This window comes from Callorhinus ursinus, unplaced genomic scaffold, assembly GCF_003265705.2.
Source record: "Callorhinus ursinus isolate GAN/ISIS: 27379988/994484 unplaced genomic scaffold, GSC_fseal_2.0 scaffold63, whole genome shotgun sequence".
Classification (NCBI taxonomy): Eukaryota; Metazoa; Chordata; class Mammalia; order Carnivora; family Otariidae; genus Callorhinus; species Callorhinus ursinus.
In genome coordinates, this window is record NW_027397125.1 from 6,464,321 (window position 1) to 6,484,166 (window position 19,846).

General features: G+C 36.3%; 1 protein-coding gene across 1 annotated transcript in view; it reads right to left on the reverse strand.

The window, feature by feature from the left end:
• The window catches only part of MALRD1 (MAM and LDL receptor class A domain containing 1), a gene marked incomplete at its 5' end in the record, with an annotated part of 844,763 nt that overhangs the window by 207,204 nt on the left and 617,713 nt on the right, over positions 1 to 19,846 (reverse strand). Inside the window, one exon of the mRNA XM_073885547.1 lies at positions 12,891 to 13,049. Coding sequence (XP_073741648.1) covers positions 12,891 to 13,049 — 159 coding nt within the window. The remainder of the gene's footprint in view (positions 1 to 12,890; positions 13,050 to 19,846) is intronic.

The following is a 19,846-nucleotide window of genomic DNA, read 5'->3' on the forward strand; positions in this document are numbered from 1 at the left end:
TTGATGCTGGCAAGAGCCCAAGAGTGACTTAAGGATGACAGAAGTAAAAATGCAAAGTAAAATACATAAGTTGAGAATGAAGAGCTTAAGAATGAATTGGAAATTGAGAAAAAAATTGTGTTAAACAATAATAATGTCAATAACAGAAATATTAGGAGTGGCAGGAGGAGATCCTTTCTGAAAGGAAGGTAAGCTTGAGTTCGGATATGTGACTTGCAGACATTGGAAATTATCCAGCTGAATACTGACAGTGTGAGATTAGAACATGGAAATGAAGACTAGAGGCATGGAGAAATTAGCAAATTTTGAACATTAAGAGAATGAAAACTCTGAGCAAGCAAAAAGTGTAGGTAGAGATTTAAAAAAGTAAAAGTCAGAATGCTGAGTAAGACTCACATTTTAGGTTTTAGAAGGAAAAATAAAAAGCATCAAAGACAAATAACATTAGGAAATACGTATCACAATCCACTGCAGGTGAAAACCTCCAAGAAGGTGTGCATTGAACAGTAGTGTCAAGTGCAACATAAGAAGAATCAGAATAATGCAAGAAGAATTATGAAATCATAAAGTTCTCAAAGGAGCTAGTACCTAAGCTCCATGAGAGCTGGTACTATGTTTGGTAAATGTGCATCACTATAGCATTTAGATCAGTGACCCAGAGTGGGTGGCCAAAAATTATTTGCTGATGAAATAATATTTTTGCAGAAGACAAACTGTAGGGAACCAAAGAAAGTATGTATAGTTTGGTAGAAAGTATACATACTTTTTTGTATTGTCTCTATTTTTGAGATATAAGAAAAAACAATAGTATTTAGAAGTGAAGTTGAGGTTAGATTTTTTTTTCAAGATAAGAAAACTGTGATGCTTAAAGGCAAAAAGTATGATACAGTCATAGGCAGTTTAAGGACACTTAGAAAAAAGGAGTAAATACAAAAACTTGAGAAGATAGAAAGGATTAAGTTTAATGGTTCTTTTACTGAGAAATAAAGTCTATAAATAAATATGAGTTGGGTAAATTCCTTTTAGAGAAACTATAATGCCTGGATACTTGTAAAATGATGAAATAATTAACCTGAAAATTATGGAACAAGGTATTATCATATTTGAGCAATAATGCCAAAAGCATTATTTTGGGACATGAAAATTGCTGATATCATAAGAAGACTGTGTGTTACTGTTTAATGGATGTACTTTGTTAATATACATAATGAAATATTCTGAAGATAATATATTGGATTAAATTGCTATAATTGCACCACTTTGCTTTGTAAGTAACTTCCACTTAAACTAGATTGGAAGCTGAAGAGATTGTTTTTGGAGGTCCTAGCTGGAAGTGTGTGAATTCATAACCAAGAGACTGCCCATCTTTAATGAGATCCAGAGATGGGCACTTTCCAGTATTTCTGTAGTTGATTCTAGTGTCTTATTCACTTTGTAGACAGGAAAGCCTTCCTTATGATGTGTGCAGTGTAATACAGAACAGGGCTGTCCAAAAGAAACATACTGTGAGCCATATACGTAGTCTTAGAATTTTTAGTAGTCACATTTAAAAGAGTAAAAAGAAATAGGTGAATTTTTGGTAATATATTTTATTTAACCCAGTATATCCAAAGTGTATATATATATATACAATATATAAATAATCGTTGATATATTTTTATATTGTGTTTTTGTACTACATCTTTGAAGTCCAATGTGTGTTTTATTCTTACAGCACATCTCAATTTGAACCAGCCACAGTTCAAGGGCTCAGTAGGTTGTGGGGCTAGCGGCTATTATATTGGACCGGATATTGGACAGGCTACAGAACAAAGTCTTTTGAGTCAGAGACTCTGATATTCAAATCCTCCTCCTCAGTCACGCCCGTGACTTGATTGAATTTTTTAACCTTTCTAAGACTTTAGTATCTTCCATGTCACAAAGTTTTAAAAAGGTTAAATGAGATAACATGCATATCATCTTTTACACTGTCTGACACTTTGGAAACATTTAACTGATATTAATTCCCTTTCTCTAGATCCCTCTGGAATTTCTCCTTTTGTCTGAAAAAAAAATTTGTTTGGATTTGAGTGAGTGGATAAGAGCAACTGTTCAACATCCATTCAACCCTTTATAAAACTGAAAACAGGAACACAGTCCCCTTCCTTCTAGTGGCTACACATGCAAATTTCCTTAACTTACCTCCTCCCTGTACCCCCATAACTCCTAAGCCACCCCCCACTGGTCCTCTCCTGATTGATCCTTCTTTTACCACTCTTTTTCCTTTTTCCCCCATGACACTTAACAACTTCCAACCAACTATACATTTTTTTGTTTTAATTTATAATGCTTGATACTGATTTTCTATCCCTCTCTGCTATAATGTTAGCCACGAGATGGCAGAGATCCTTCTCTGATTTGACCTACATGTATTCTAAGTACCTAAAACAGTGGCTGGCAAAAAATGAACTCAACCCTTTGAAATGAATGGGAAAAAAAACACATTTTTTCACCATGCCAATGCATATAATTTTGTATTCCATTTCGCACATATATCTTTAAAGAGGTGGCTGAAGCATCACACAAATCACATTTTTTTTAACACTCTTCTCAGACTTTAATGTAATTATTATTATGGTATATGAAGAATTAACTCTGCTTAGTGTATCTGAAAAGTGTCCAATTTTAAACAGAAATCTGTTCTGAACTGGTATCATAATAAATTCCAGTGTTTTATTAAATGATTAGATAAAAGGCGGATTCACAAAGTAAATCCTTTGATACAGGGCGCCTGGGTGCCTCAGTTGGTTAAGCGACTGCCTTCAGCTCAGGTCATGGTCCTGGAGTCCTGGGATCGAGTCCCGCATCGGGCTCCCTGCTCAGTGGGGGGTCTGCTTCTCCCTCTGACCCTCTCCCCTCTCACGCTGTTTCTCTCTCTCTCTTTCTCTCTCTCTCAAATAAATAAATAAATTCTTTAATAAAATAAAATAAAATAAAAATCCTTTGCTATATCTCAGTGTCATTTGAGGATCCAGGGAAGATATTATTTTTATTATTATCGTTTTTGTGTCTTCACTTCCACCTGTTGACAATTCTCTTGGTGTTTTCAGACTACCCAGTTCTTATTTTCTGCTACATGTCATATTGTCAGTTTTTTTCACTTTGGGTAAGTCACACTCATCTTTTGAGGGAACAATTTTTAAAAACATCTTTATTTTGGAAAATTTCACATTTCTACCAAAGTAGAAAGAATAGCATAATGAACTTCTACCTACCCAAGACCCAGCTTCAACAATTTCAACCCATGGTCAGTTTTGTTTCCTTTGTATTAACACCTACATTCTTAACACCACTAATTTGAAAGTAATCCTGGATATCAAATTACATCTCCTTTAACCACATGAGTATATATTTCTACAAGATTAGGATTTTTTCATAACTAGCATTTTATACTGAAAAATAATTTTATTTCCTTATTGTAATTAAAATTTTGGTCAATAGGACACAGTTTATATTAAGATATATTAATACAGGTATAGATATAATTGTTGGAATATTATATAGATATTATATATATGTTCCTATATTTTTATATCATTTTGAACGTAAAAATGGTTACAGTCCTATAGAGCATGCTGGGGTAAACAGAGGTGAATAATGAGTCTTGCAGGCATACAACTGACTGGCAGCTTTCATCCTAAATCCATGAGAAGCTGGGTGAGCTTACCCAGATGGTTTTTTTTTTTTTTAAGATTTTATTTATTTATTTGACAGAAAGGCACACTGAGAGGGAACACAAGCAGGGGGAGTGGGAGAGGGAGAAGCAGGCATTCTGCTGAGCAGGGAGCCCGATGCAGGGCTCGATCCCAGGACCCCAGGATCATGAGCTGAGCCGAAGGCAGCCGCTTAACGACTGAGACACCCAGGTGCCCCCAGATGGGGTTTCTACAATCAATATGAAATAAACACAGCAACAGTTTTCCAGAGAGCACGGAGAAAATATAACAAATGTCCACTACGCGGAGTTACCCATTTCCTCCAGGGATAATTGTTCTCTTTTCACATCCTCATCTCTCTTTCATGATATGGTTGTCTTTAATTGCCTGCTGATTCTTGGTTATTCACTGAAACTTCTGAATGAAGGCTTTTGTTGCTTAGTGTAGGCAACTTGAAAGAATTCCCACTGCTGTTATACAGGACCGTTTTCCTGAAAGGCTTCTTCCATGGGAGAATGAAAAGCAGGTGCTATATGGATGGACTGAGGGTGAGCCTTCCCTTTGGGGAAGTAATTCCCAACTTCAGCTACGTGCTAAAATCTTATGAGGAATTCTTAAAAATCTTGTTGCCCAGGCCACAATATTAACCAGTTAAATCAGGCTCTTAGTGGGTGGATGCAGATAATTAGCCTTTTTTTTTTTTAACTCTTCAGATGATTCTGATATGCAGCAAAGTCTGAGAACCACTTTCTTCGATGGTGGGGCCAAGGGATAAGTAAGTAAGCAGGCGGGCAAACTGCAGTGCTCCATTTTTTTTTAAGATTTTATTTATTTATTCTAGAGAAAGAGAGAGAGATGTGAGTGGGAGCAAGGGAGGGGCAGAGGGAGAGGAGAAAGAGAATCTCAAGCAGACTCCATGCTGAGCCTGAGATCATGAACTGAGCCAAAATCAAGAGTGGAAGGCTCAACCAAATGAGCCACCCAAACTCCCCTTTATGCTCAATTTTTTTTTTAAATTCTTGGATGGAGTTATCTTTATTTCCCTGCAAACTTATAATGTTGATCCTGTGTAACTCCACACATGACTATGTCTCTTTTTTAGGCTATAATTATCTCATGATCATCTCTTCCCAGGCAGCGGTCTGCTTGTCTTTACATGACAGCTTTCTTTTTTTAATTATTATTATTTTTATTGTTATGTTAATCACCATACATTACATCATTAGTTTTTGATGTAGTGTTCCATGATTCATCGTTTGTGCATAACACCCAGTGCTCCATGCAGAACGTGCCCTCTTTAATACCCATCACCAGGCTAACCCATCCCCCCACCACGCTGCCCTCTAGAACCCTCAGTTTGTTTTTCAGAGTCCATCGTCTCTCATGGTTCATCTCCCCCTCTGATTTACTCCCCTTCAATCTTCCCCTCCTGCTATCTTCTTTTTTTTTTTTTCTTAACACAGTCATCAAAAATCTCCCAACAAACAAAAGCCTAGGGCCAGATGGCTTCCCAGGGGAATTCTATCAGACATTTCAAGAAGAATTAAGACCTATTCTCCTGAAATTGTTCCAGAAAATAGAAATGGAAGGAAAACTTCCAAACGCATTTTATGAGGCCACCATTACCTTGATCCTAAAACCAGACAAAGACCCCATCAAAAAGGAGAATTACAGACCAATATCCTTGATGAACATGGATGCAAAAATTCTCACCAAAATACTAGCCAATAGGATCCAATAGTACATTAAAAGGATTATTCACCACAACCACGTGGGATTTATCCCCGGGCTGCAAGGTTGGTCCAATATCCGCAAATCAATCAACGTGATACAATACATTAACAAAAGAAAGAACAAGAACCATAGGATCCTCTCAATAGATGCAGAAAAAGCATTTGACAAAGTACAGCATCCTTTCTTGATCAAAACTCTTCAGAGTGTAGGGATAGAGGGTACATACCTCAATATCATAAAAGCCATCTATGAAAAACCTACAGCAAATATCATTCACAATGGGGAAAGCTGAGAGCTTTTCCCCTAAGGTCAGGAACGCGGCAGGGATGTCCACTCTCACCACTGCTATTCAACATAGTATTAGAAGTCCTAGCCACAGCAATCAGACAACAAAAAGAAATCAAAGGCATCCAAATCGGCAAAGAAGTAGTCAAACTCTCACTGTTTGCAGATGATATGATACTTTATGTGGAAAACGCAAAAGACTCCACCCCAAAACTGCTAGAACTCATACAGGAATTCAGTAACATGACAGCTTTCTGATTATACTTTGTGAGAAAAAGCCCTTCTGTGGTCAGGGGAGGGAATGCAGGAAGTAGGGCCAAATTTCCAACTCTGCCAGGTGATCTGAGCGCTGGTTTCCAGTGAGTTACTCTGAAGAATTCTTCACAACCTTTGTTCGTATTTGTATAAGTCGGTTCAACCTGCCATAACAAAATACCACAGAGTGGGCGGCTTAAACAACAGGAAGTGATTTTCTCATGGTTCTGGAGGCTTAAAGTCCAAGATGGAGGGGTTGGCAGGGTTGGTTTTCCTGAGGCTTCCCTCTTTGGCTTAGAGGCTTCTCCTTGTCGCCTCACGGGGTCTTTCCTCCGTGTATGTACATCCCTGGTGCCCCTTCCTCTTTTTATAAGGACTCTAGTCCTACTGGATTCGGGACCCACACTTAAAACCTCATTATTTACCTTTCTGCCCTGTCTTGGAATGTTGTCACATTGGGGGTTAGGGCTTCAACGTATGAATTTTAGGGAGACACAATGCTGTCCAGAAGAGTATTTTTTATTTGGATCTTAGAATATCTATGTAGCTTCTTTGGGAAGACCTAGAACAAACCCTATTTCCCTGGGCTGGAATTTCTGCCGTTTTTATCCACCCATTCTGATCCCAACAGCCTCCTTCCCCACTTCCTGGAATATCTCAAAAATTGCTGGTCCAATGATTGGATTTTAAATGTGATGATTTAAAAAATGTGTTACAGTACCATTATTAGCTCTCTCATGTGTATGAGTGTATAGGAGTAAGATCAAAGTGAGCAGTCTGGTAAATTGTGAGCGAAGGCTTGCTTTTATATCTCTAACTCCATATCCTTGGTCAAGCCCCAACCCTCCCAAGCAAATGAATATGAGGGTTTCCCTCCACTCTGAGACCAGAATGAGATGGTAATATCACCTAGACTGAAAGAGAAGTTAAGTGGCCCCAAATATAGAGGAAGGAGATTCATGATTTATGAAAGTATCTAATGGTAAACTCCTAAATTATTTCCTCACACTTTCTCTATAGGATACAACACAATAGTGAATATACATTAAGGACAAAGCCTGCTACCGGGAGGTCCTGGAGTGGGCTTGGATTAGGCTCCATACACCAGGGCTTCAGTTCTGGCTTTGTTACTCATTATACAGGCTAAGACAAGTCATTTAGCTTTTTTGGTTCCTCAACTGTAGGAATAATAATAATAGTACCTGCACCATCTACTCAAAAGGAAGTATAATTATCATCGGCCTAGCCTCCAGGGCTCTGTCAACTCAAGTATCAAGTAAGTTATCTTTGTTGAACACTTAGTACTTTAAAACTTCATTATATACATTAGAGCATTAGTATCACTAAGATAGTTTGGAATATTTTTTGACCTTATGCTGTGAATATATAATTGTACAATAGTAACTTCCTGTGGGTTATATCGGGCAGAATATTTCATCCCAGTTATTTTACAAACAACTCCTTACCTCATACCCTTAGTTACCAACACATTGTGTATGTAATAGGCACTCAGGAAATGCTTGTTGCATTAATTAATTCAAAATACTTTGCAATAAATAAACACAGAAGGACACAGACAGGTAACATGAGACCTACACAAGTATTATCAAGCACTTTTCCATCTTCAGTGCTGAAGGGAATATAAAAATAGCAAAAAATATGACTCCTATCCTTCCAGATATTAGAATTTAATTGTGGATATGGTCAATTATACCACGAAAAGGAAAATAAAGTTGTGAAGAAAGGGAAAAAAAAAAAGAGACAGCAGCTTTTGTTTTATACCTTCGTTAGTTCATGTCACCCAAATGTCACTCTTGCCATTAAAGCCTGTATATACTAAGCCTAAACACTATTCATGTGCACATGAGAGTGGATTAATGTCTGCAAGTTTCCCTCCACAGCTTCCGCAATGACTCCAAAAAGGCTCATAAATAGGCCTGTGATGGGCATTGAAAATGTCCTCCTTATGGATCGAATTCTTCATCTTGGTAACAATAAGTGAAAAGATCCATAAATACAGTTTTAATTAACAGCAACGTTGAGATGTTTAGAAATAGACTGTAGGTTCTTTGAATCTGTTGGCCTTCTCATAAAGAATTTTGTTTTTCCCAGAGGGTCAAAATTAATTAATGTCCTTACAATTTATTTAGCGGCCCATTTTTTTCAGAGATACCTACACAAGTTCAGTGAGCCGTATTAGTGTAGAAAGGATGATATAATCGGACTGCTTTGAAGAGAGTACTCTGTAAAAATATACTGTCTCAAGTAGTGATTAATTAACAGGGAGGATAATAAAGTATTCTGTCAGAATGATTACTTTTCTTTATCTGTGGACATTACTTGTATACAATATTGCATAATGACCAGATTCGAAACTTTTCATGTGGACTTTCATGAACTCACACAAGCTATAAAAGTTCAAAAAAGATTATGCAGCCATTAATAGTCTTTAGCTGTTCCATTAAAAGGTATCAATTGAGCACTCATGTTTGTCTCATTGAACAATGCACAGAACATTTCCCACATCCGATGATTATATACTTTTATCTTTTCCTAAACTGAGCCTACTATACTTTTGTACCATTAGTAGTAGTATACGGGCAGACGTGCTCTGTAGTTTCCAAATACTGTCTTAAGATAAGGAAAGATTGCTGCAGATGTTATCAGGAGACCTCACAGACATTACATCTAAATGTGACTGTTGAGATCTTAGCAGCAAAAATGAAAATTGGTTTATTTCTCATAAATTCTCAAGAAAGAAAAGTATTTATCCTCAGGAACTATCATAAAAGTAAAAAAAAAATCATCTAAATGTATTTTCACTGTCGTGATGTTTACTACAGTGAAAGTGTTAGGAAATAATTTAAGAGTTTACCCTTAGATAATTTTTATAAATTATGCTATATCCAAAAAGTAGAATATCATGTTAAAAATATTTCATAACATATAAACTTGGTCATAGCATATTTATCAAATTACTGAATCCAATGGAAACCTATTTTTATTTGAAAATGTGTGCATTAAGAAAGAATGGCAAGATATACAAATATAAAGCTTACAGATGATTATATCACTCTATTGAGATTACTAGAGAAGCTTTTTTTCTTTTTTCTGCTTATTTATACATTTAAGTGTTTAAGAAAAGATGTATTACTTAGTGATGTAAAATTGATGAAAAGAAATATTGAAGAAAAAAATCAATATTAAGAGAACAAAAAGATCATTGTTCAGGGTTTTTCCATGGTAAAACTTAAAAATACCCACCACAGTTTCTACAGACACATGTAGGTGCTACCATCATGTATGTTAGATTTTCTTTTCAGGTGCAATTCCTGTTTTACTTATTTTCTTTTTATTTTTAGATTTATTCTCCCTCTCCTCTACTCCAACCTTATCACTCATCCAAGTAATCCAGGCTAATAAACCCATATATCCTTTTTTTTATCTTTCTCTCCATGCTCACATAGTTATTCATAGAGATACCTATGTAGAGTTAGACATGTGCACAAATAAGGGGGCATTAGTCATTGTTTTACGAAAAAAATGGACCATACTATAGAATCATTTTGTGTATTGCTTTATGCCTTTAATAATATGTTTTGGGGGGGGGTGGCTGGATGGCTCAGTTGGTTAAGCGTCTGCCTTTGGCTCAGGTCATGATCTCAGGGTCCTGGGATCAAGTCCCGCATCAGACTCCTTGCTCAGCGGGGAGCCTGCTTCTCCCTCTCCCTCTGCAGCTTGTGCTTTCTCTCTCTCTCTCTCAAATAAATAAAATCCTAAACAATTATGTTTTAGAAATGCCTACACATTAACTGTATAGTGCTAAACTTTCTCTTTTTAGTGGCTGCATGATATTACATGCTGTGGACTTAACAAGTTACACTGCCTCCAGGTTGTTCCTCTAGGTTCCCAAACGGGGGCGATGGTGTCCCCTGGGGATAGCTGGCAATTTTTAAAGACCTTTTGAGGGGCGCCTGGGTGGCTCAGATGGTTAAGCGTCTGCCTTCGGCTCAGGTCGTGATCCCAGAGTCCTGGGATCGAGTCCCGCATCGGGCTCCCTGCTCCTTGGGAGCCTGCTTCTTTCTCTCTCTCTCTCTCTCTCTCCCTCTGTCTCTCATGAATAAATAAATACAATCTTTAAAAAAAATAAAAACCTTTTGAGTTGTCAATAGCAAGGAGATGAACGCTATTGGTATCTAGTGGCTAGAGGCCAGAAAGATGGCCAAACATCATACAGGACAGCACCACAGTAATTCATTAGATCACCTAAAACATCACTCGGGGCCTGGGGCACACCCATCGGGCATACTCTGATCTCAGCGCATTTGGCACTGGCCCGCTCCCTCTGACCGCAATACTCTTGCTTAGGAATCCAAAAGGCTCACTAGTCACCTCCTTCAAGTCTTCTTTGAATGGCATTTTCTCACCACAGCCTAACTGACCAGCCTAGAAACTGGAATCCTTCCCTAACCATCCATACGCCTTCTCAATCCTACTTACTCTGTTCCTTTTTCCACTCAACTTCTAATGGACCACATACGTTATTTACTTACCATGTTAATTCAATTAGCTTTTCCCTCCTTCTAGAATATGAACTCCACTGTGGCGATTGTGTTTTACTCACTAATGTATCCCCAGCACCTAGAACAGTGCCTAGCATTCAACAGGCCAATGAATGAATGAACAAGGGAACAAATAAATGATTGTATGCATGAGGGACATTCATTTTATTTCCCATTATTTTCAACTACAAACAATGCTGAGGCAAATATCTTTATACATGCATGCTTATGTGGTGGTCCTTTTATTTCTGTATGGTCAGAATGCTTTCCAAAATGGAAAATTTCCCATAACCATGGATGAGTATCCTTCTCTAGCTACCTGCTCTCCATTTCTCAGCCATCTATTGGTGGCTTTTGAAAACCTTTCCCCATCTTTTTATTTTGATTTATATTTTTCTGATGACTTGTGGACTTGCGCATCATTTAATATTTTGTTGATTATTTGAATTTGATCATCTGTGAATGAGTTATACAGATCTTTCCTGGTTGTTAAAATTTTCATCTCCAGTTAGTCTCTAAGATAAGAGTTATCTATATGTATCCTACTTGTAATTGACACACAAAAAATGTTTTTCTAACCTACTGTTTGCCTGTTGATTTTGCTTATGGAATTTTCACCATCAAATATGTGCATCTTTTCTTTTGCAGCTTCTGAGCTTTTGGAAGTGAGATCATGTTTTTACACTGCACATAGTTTACCCTCTGTTTTCTTGCAAGAATTTTATTGTTTTTACTTGTTGCATTTAAGTCTTTACTCCATCCGAATATATTTCTGTATATAAAATGCACAAAAGTAAAACTGGGGCTTAATGTCATTTCATTTTAGCTATATAACCAGATATGCCAACACCATACTAATAAAGACTATATCTTTTTCCCCCTTGAATTGATCTCTGTTATATATTAAACCCTCCTAATTACTGACCTCAGTGTCTTGATTCCCTATCCGGTTCCATTAACCTCTAATCTTGTGTATACTAACTTCATGCTTTAAACAAAACAAAAAAACCCAAACCACTCTTAGTGAGGAAGAGGAAATAACAATTTGGCAGGTCAAAAGGAGTAAGAATACTCAATCTGGAGATGCATTAGGGGCCAACTTTCAAACAAAACTGAACACGTAGGCTGTAATTGAATGTCATGATGTTTTCAATCTGCCTGAATATATAAATAATACAAGTATTCTTCTCTTTTTGCGAGTCATAAAAATGGCCGAGACAATCTTGCATACTTTTCCTTTGAAAAGTCATTTTAATTAATTCCATTATAATCTTGTTCTTTTTCATCATGCCTATGCTTCAACTGTTTTGAGTGATATTGTATTAGAGTTCTCCAGAGAAGCAGAACCAATAAAATATGTATGAATCTAGAAAGACATTTACATACGGAGTTGGCTCATGTGATTGCAGAGGCTGGTAAGCCCCTAATCCGCAGTGTGGGCTGGCGGGCTGGAGATGAGGAAAACCAACAGGGCAGATGAAGTCCGAATGCATCCTCGGGGGGAATTAATTACCTCTTGCTCAGGGAGGCCAGTCTTTTTTGTTCCATTTAGGCTTTCAACTGATTGGATGAGCCCCCTCACCCCACCCCCACATTATGGAGGGTAATCTACTCAAAGTTCACTGATTCAAATGTTAACCTCATCCAAAGACACCCCCAAACTGACACGTAAAAGTAACCATCACAAATATCTCAGGTTATTTTTTTTTTAATCCCTAAGAAAAGCTAGATTTTATCCCTGAGAAAATTTGTCTCTAAAATGATTTTTTATCCCTAACAAAAGTTAGATTCCTAAGGTGGGGGGGAGGGAAGTCCTCAGTAGGCAAGACTTCAGGGTAAAAGTAAATAAGAATACAAGCTTACTTCTGCTCTGACCTTATTACCTGTAAAACCATTAAGGATTCCATTAATTTCAAATCACAAGGAAGGAGGCAAACCCTGTCAAGAGTTTGTTGATGTTCATTCCTTCCATCACCACTTACCTTTTACATTTCGGCCCCTACACTTCAGAGGGACTGGAACAACACTGGTGGCCAGCTGCTGGACACTGTGACTGCAAGAGAACTCATCACTGCTAACTTCTGCCTACTGCATGCATTCACCTGAATGTCCCCTACTTGTTGAGTAAATAAAATCTGTGAGTCTCTTAAAACAGGAGTCGTGGATTTCCTTGCTGTAGTAGCAAGGTCAGTTCTGGGTCTATTCAATAATTCAGAGGTTACAAAGAAGGATTAACTCTGTTTTCATGAAGCCTATTCAACTCTACCCACACACAGACACAAGGAATGATCTCTGATATTCACTCAAATGGTTAAGCCAGGGGTGCATTACTTAGCCTGGGAATCTCTGCTAGACTTACCTGGGGTGTGATCAATGTCTGGACTAGATGTTTCGACAGGAATTCTGGTGCCAATGGCCCAGTCCAAGTCATCTTGAGAGTCCTGAGTAAGACCGCAGGCTGTGGTCCAGTTTCCTGAAGTTTCAAAATTGCAACTTCCTGCTGTGCTTGTATAATGGCCTAAGGAAATGAAGATGGTATTATACTACATTTGTGATTGTTCAGAATCAGTGCCTGCCTATTTTAATTACTTATTAATAAATTTAAAGAACCAGGACATTTGCATCCATTGGTAATTTCAATTGTACACTGTATCTTTTTTTTTTTATCAGAAAATCTAGAGGCAGCACATGAATATTGTCATTTATCCATGAAGAAGTTGTATGGATTGGTTAATAATATTATAGATGATAGATAAAACTGCATCTACACATGAGCAATTAACATAATATTATGATAATACAGATAAGTCAGATCAAATAAATCAACAGCTTCAGTTGTCTGTTAGTTTAATTCAGTCCCTGTGTTCATGCTGGTGTTTGGACAGCATAGACCATTAGAAGGGCAAAGTCATTAACTAAAAAAAAAGGTGTCTTTGGAGAAGTAGTAAACAGTAGAGGACACAAACCTTCTCAGCATACCATACTAACCAACCGCATACAACATTTCAGAGCTAGTCACTAAATACTGAAAAAAAGTTCTAAGTGCTGATTGATAACTCATTAAAAGTTAAGTTATTCATAAAGAGAAAAATTACCAGATAATAGCTGAAAGTCTACTACTTAGTCATCTGTGAAAACTACCATCATAATACAATTGATATCTGCTTTCACTTTTCTTTAATTTTTTTTGCAGAGCAGTTATTATTTTTGAGCATTCACTGTAAAACTGTATTGTATAGACAGAATGATTGTGTGATTTAACCAGTATGAATCAATTGAAATTGTTATTGACTTTTCCTTCCTTTTTAGAAAGATGACATTTATGTTGCTTTTAATATTTCTTTTCCAGATGGTTCCCCGTTCATAACTTCTTCTTAACATAAAACTAATACTAGCATAAAGAAATTGCATCAGAAGAAAATCTTGCTGTTAAAATGGATGCCAAACATATTGAAAACAAAGCTTTAAACAATTCTATAGAAAATCTTCTGGATTCCTGACAATATTTTCATTAAATATCAGTATTTCACTTCTCAGGCATGATTGCATCTTATCCCTAAAATCTAGAATCATTTTTAATTATATGCATTTCTTGCATTCATTCGACATGGCATATAATGCATTTAATTTTACATGCTTATTTATGGGCTCTCTATATCCCCTCCTTAAGTTTATCTTTTTAGTATCATGATATAAATAAGTTTATACTATGCCATGCAATATGGCTAAAAGAAATCTAGTTCTCTAAGTGTTTAGCTAACACAACTGCAAACATGCAGAATCTTCCAATATAAACACAAAACAGCCATTATGTGTTCTTTAGAATGATGTCACATACAGGTTTTGCACTATTGCATTTCTACATAACTGACTCCCTAACACACAGGACCTACAATAATTATTCTATATCCTTTTTGATTCTCTGTAACCACCCTTGAACCTTCTGTTCCACCTTATCTAACATGATTTTATGTACGACCCTAAAGATACAGATACAATCAGGATAAATTCTCTTATATTTCATTCTATCTCTAAATTATGTCATTTTTTCCTTTCTCTTCTCTAGGGCTAGTCCCAGTTTATGATCTCAGCACCTTATCAAGCATTCTATAGCTACTAGCATTCTATGGCTCCATTAATTTCAGTTAGAGAGCTTTTCCAGGTCCTTCAAACTCACATTTTCTACCAATTCCTTTCTTACAACTTGCAGACATAGCCAGGGTGCCCCTCTTGATTGAATTTTATATGCTTAAATTTCTCACTCTGTATAGCTTTCACTCATCCTTTCCCATGGTCCTTCACACTTTAATGCAGATGGCCTACAAATCTACAGCCAGGATGGAATACAGGTGTTTATCCTCAAATGCTTGTTGAATACTCCACTTAGAATATGCAACTGTCGTCACAAAATCAAAAAGCCTAAAATGAACTCATCATTCACCTCTCCAAATGAGTTCTTCTCCCTGAGATTATTGATTAAGTTCAGAGCATGAATCTTCTCTCTCTGTTTAAAACTCTACCTTTGGACTTATCTTTGGTTCTGCATTCCTCATTCCCATATTCAATCTATCACCAACACCTGTAGATTCTCTCTTTGAGAACTTAACTCTCTCCTTCCCTTGAAGTTTATAACCCCTGTTCCAGTTCCATTGGACCAAGCCCCTGGTTTATTTTGAGTCTATTTTTTTTTTTCAAGTAGCCTTCACTGATCAGCTTTACAAACCCAAACCACATTAATCATCTTTAAGAATGCTCTTGTATTATTTCCATTGCTCAAAATATCAGGTTTTTCACATTGTTTGAATACACTCTCCTAAACCCCTTGCCTTGCATACAATAACCTTTCCTTTGATGCAAAATGTTTTTGAAACTGAATCTTAAAATTGCCTCTCTGCCAACTAAATTTTTCAGACAATTATTTCTTAAATAAAAACTGATTTTTTTTCAACTTTTATGTTTAGGACTACTTTCCTCTATTTTTGGAATGTTTTCTCTAGCATTTGGGGGTTCATTAATCATTCATTCTTTCCCTCTCTTGTAGAGGACAGAGCTGCTATTTTGACTATCACCTTCTTTCATTCAGTAAGCCAGAGATGACTTGTAAGTTATCTAAGCAATCGTGATGAGCATTGTTCTCTCTTTAGTTTAGCCTGGAATACAATTCTAGACATTGAGCCTTATTGTGGAAAAGGCACCTAGGAAAAGTTTGCCTTGTTCTTAAAAACAAATCAAGACAGAAAATCCATTTATTCTTTCTCAGGATACCACTGTAAAGATGTGATCTATGGGACTGAAGAGATTATATGGGTATTTGACTTTATTACACAGTTACATGAAGATGGCACAGGATAAAGAAGGAAGGAATCCACGTAGTTCTAATTTTTGATAACTGAAGTTGCTAAAATCAACCAACTCTAGGATTCCTTGCTTTTGACCTCTTGCTACTGGAGATAATACAGTTTCCTTATTGTATTAGTTAAAAATTGGTTGGTTCCAAGCAACTGAAAACTCAAGTATTAGGAGCTGAAACAGACAGGAATTAATTCATCTCAATTAAATAGAAGCCAGGAAGTTGTCCATTTAAAGTTAGTATTGTGGTTCAACTGTGTGGTTGTGAAGCACATATTTTCCATCTGTTCTTTCTGTCATCTTGTCATCCTCCTGCTCATTCATGGTTGCAAGATGACTGTGGTACTTCCTTGTATCACATATGTTCAAGGCATGGAAAGAAGTGAGAAGAGGAAAGGAGAAGACACTTTTTTTCTAGTCTGGTGTTTTTCCTTCTAAGAGAGACACCTTTCCCAAATTCCCATGTGTATCTCATTGGCTTCTGTCAGCTACAAGGAAGTTTGGAAAGATGGTATTTGTAGTTGGTCACAAGCCACCGCAAATAAAATTGGGAGTTCTGTTTTTAAGAAACACAAAGAAACACAAAACTAACAGGAATCACCTTGATGTTAAGCTCGTGGACGCTGAAGTTTCTGCTACAAGTATATTAATTAATGTGTCTTCTTCATTCCGTCTAGCAAATCATACTTGTCTTTGAATGTTCAACTTACATCCTATCTTTCCCTTTCCAGACCACGCCAGAGTATGTGTGCATGTGGGTTTTATGGCCCTTAACAGCGATTATAGTTATTACTACTCATTTGGAAATTCATTACTTCTTTATTGTGGACTGTCACTGTAACAATTTACCATCGAATTACTATAAATGTTTCTATGTGGGCAGTATTACTACTGCCCAGAGTGGTTGCATATATACCTATTAAATCATAAATGATATGAGGAACTTTGTAATATTTCTTAATGATGATTATGTGGTTGGTATCTTCAAAATGGTTATTGCTTTTGATAAAATATTTTCTAAATTGTGATCTTTGTCATGATTCCTGGATTAGACTTAAAAGCATTACCAGCAACATTTAAACAAATGGCATTTTCCCAGTGGTATGGTATTCAGCTATACAGTGATATGGCTAGTGTAAATATTAATCAACTTACCTATATATTTTTTAAGAGCTAGCCCCATAATTATTTTTAGTTCATCATATTCACATATTCACCTTATTTTGCTATGCCACAATGCATAATACAGGGATATTTAATACTTTCTCCTCAGCATGAAATGACTTCATAGAATGCTGCATTGAGAAGGATTTTGAAGACTGTGGGTTCAGTGGGAAAGAAGGCTCTGACTGGATAATGATATTTGGGGGTTTTGTTTGTTTTTAAATATATTTATTTATTTATTTATTTATTTATTTATTTTTATTTATTTATTCATTTATTTATTTGACAGAGAAAGAGAGCACAAGCAGGGGGAGCGGCAGGCAGAGGGAGAGGGCGACGCAGGCTCCTTGCTGAGCAGGGAGCCCAACATGGGGCTCGATCCCAGGACTCCAGGATCATGACCTGAGCCGAAGGCTGCTGCCAACTGAGCCACCCAGGCACCCCTGATATTTGTAACTGTTGTAAAAGGCAGCAGAGAATGCACACATCCATACCCTGCACATCCCCAGCCTAGAGTACAAGGCACACTTAACACAGGCTTTAGGTAATAATTTTGTTCCATGTAAGAAAAGAGCACATTTTTTTACTTAAGTGTTTCTTCTAAAAAGAATCGATTTCATTTATTCTAAACCATGAATTTTTGCAACGGGAGTTAGAGATGCAAAAGAAAAATTTATCTTTGTTTATAACCTACAGTAAAAATTTACTTATGAGGAATGAGTTTATTTTCTGATAAGTATATAAAGTATATATAATAACATCCACCATGACTGACAAATTTCAAGAGAGTCTAAAAATAATGAAATGAAAGAGGCTAACATTATTAATCCTAAAAGACTGAACAAATATGTTATTTATGTCATTTAATTCTCAGAGTACTATACAGAATGGATATGATTCTACCTAATATAAAGATGAGGAAACAAGTCCCCGAGAATTTAAATAACTGCTCAACACAGGAGGGTCAGCATCAAAATGAAGACTTCAGTTTAATAAACCAAAGGTCCATTTTTTCCTTATATTTCTCCAAAGGCCATTTTGAACATTTTGTAATTTATTTTGTCATCCACAGCAGGTTTATCGGATTGCAAGAATCTAACCCCGATGCCTCCAGTGTATCCAAAAGACTATCAACATAAAATAAGTGATGAAGTCACTTTGCAGAATCAATGTCACTGGTATACCCATGTGCGTTGTGTAGTGTTCCTTTTGGATGTGAACAAAGCCTATCAAAGGTCTTAAGGAAAGCGACTATTTCATTTGTCAACATATTGTTTTAATTTTAATAAAATCAAATACTGCATGTAGTTGTCCACTGAAGTTGAACACTAAGAAATATGAGTGTGCAACTGACGCAGGTTCTGAAAATCAAAACTGCCTTTGTGTATTTTTACATCAATACTTCAAATAGCTGTGGGAAAAATAAAAATAATATAAAGGAGCCTGAGAGGAAAAATGAGTGAAGCCAAGGGGGAAAAAAAGAAAAGCAGCATTCACATTCGAAAAACCAAAATACTTAGTGACTATTTAGGTTTCACAAGCCGATATTTACAGGTGCACACACCCACTATTCTTCATCGGCACTCCTCAAATACACTGTGATAACCTTATTATTAATAGCACTTGTTACATTCCAAAAGTAATCAGAATTCTTTTATAACCAACTTTTTCAGAAAGCAAAGAACACTCTATTTGAATATATCCTCCTGCCCCTCCCCAATAGTAGAAAGTGAGTTGCTTAAGTCTAAGTCGATGTCTTATTCATTTTTCTGTTTATTCAACATTTAGAAAATTGTTCCTAGCCCATACTAAGAATAGCAATAAATGGAAGAATATAATATTTGGGTTTTTTTGTTTGTTTGATTTTAAAGATTTATTTATTTATTTTATAGGACTATGTTCAATACATGTGCATCTTGAAATGAGAGGAAGAAAACTTACTTCCTGTAACTATTTTTTCTTTGTGCACGCGAACAGCTCTCCTTCCCCTCACTGCTTTATTATGTCAATGTCATCATGTTCAAATTATTCTTCCTTTAGAATTTTTATTTTGTTTTGCGGGTGATTTCTAAATACTCTCTACTTGTTATGCCTGGTGGGGAAAATAGTGATTTTACAAATGTTTTGGAGCAGTTTTTCGAGCTCCATTGCAATCGGTTCTTTACAGTCAGTACCAAAAAATGTATTTTTTTTTGGAGTGCTTTTAAAAAAGCTAGGAAGTCCCAAGTTACACACAAACAATGAATCATGGAACGCTACATCAAAAACTAATGATGTAATGTATGGTGATTAACATAACATAATAAAAAAAAGAAAAAAAAGCTAGGAAGAACACTAGGGGAAAAAAAACTTAAATTTAAATAGAAGCTTTTAAAAAAGAACACTAGAAAGTATTTTTCAATATATTATAAATTTCATTTGAGAATGCATATGTTATAAAGGAAATACATAATCGTTTATAAAATAAGATTATAATACTGTAGCATTGATAGTACAGTCTTAAGAAGTGCCAGTGATTTTCACTTCCTTGACACTTTAGTTTAAAATTAAAATATATCACAGGAATTCAGTAAAGTAGCAGGATATAAAATCAATGCACAGAAATCAGTGGCATTCCTATACACCAACAACAAGACAGAAGAGAGACAAATCAAGGAGTCGATCCCATTTACAATGGCACCCAAAATCATCAGATACCTAGGAATAAATTTAACCAAAGAGGCAAAGGATCTGTACTCAGGAAACTATAAAATACTCATGAAAGAAATTGAGGAAGACACAAAGAAATGGAAAAACATTCCA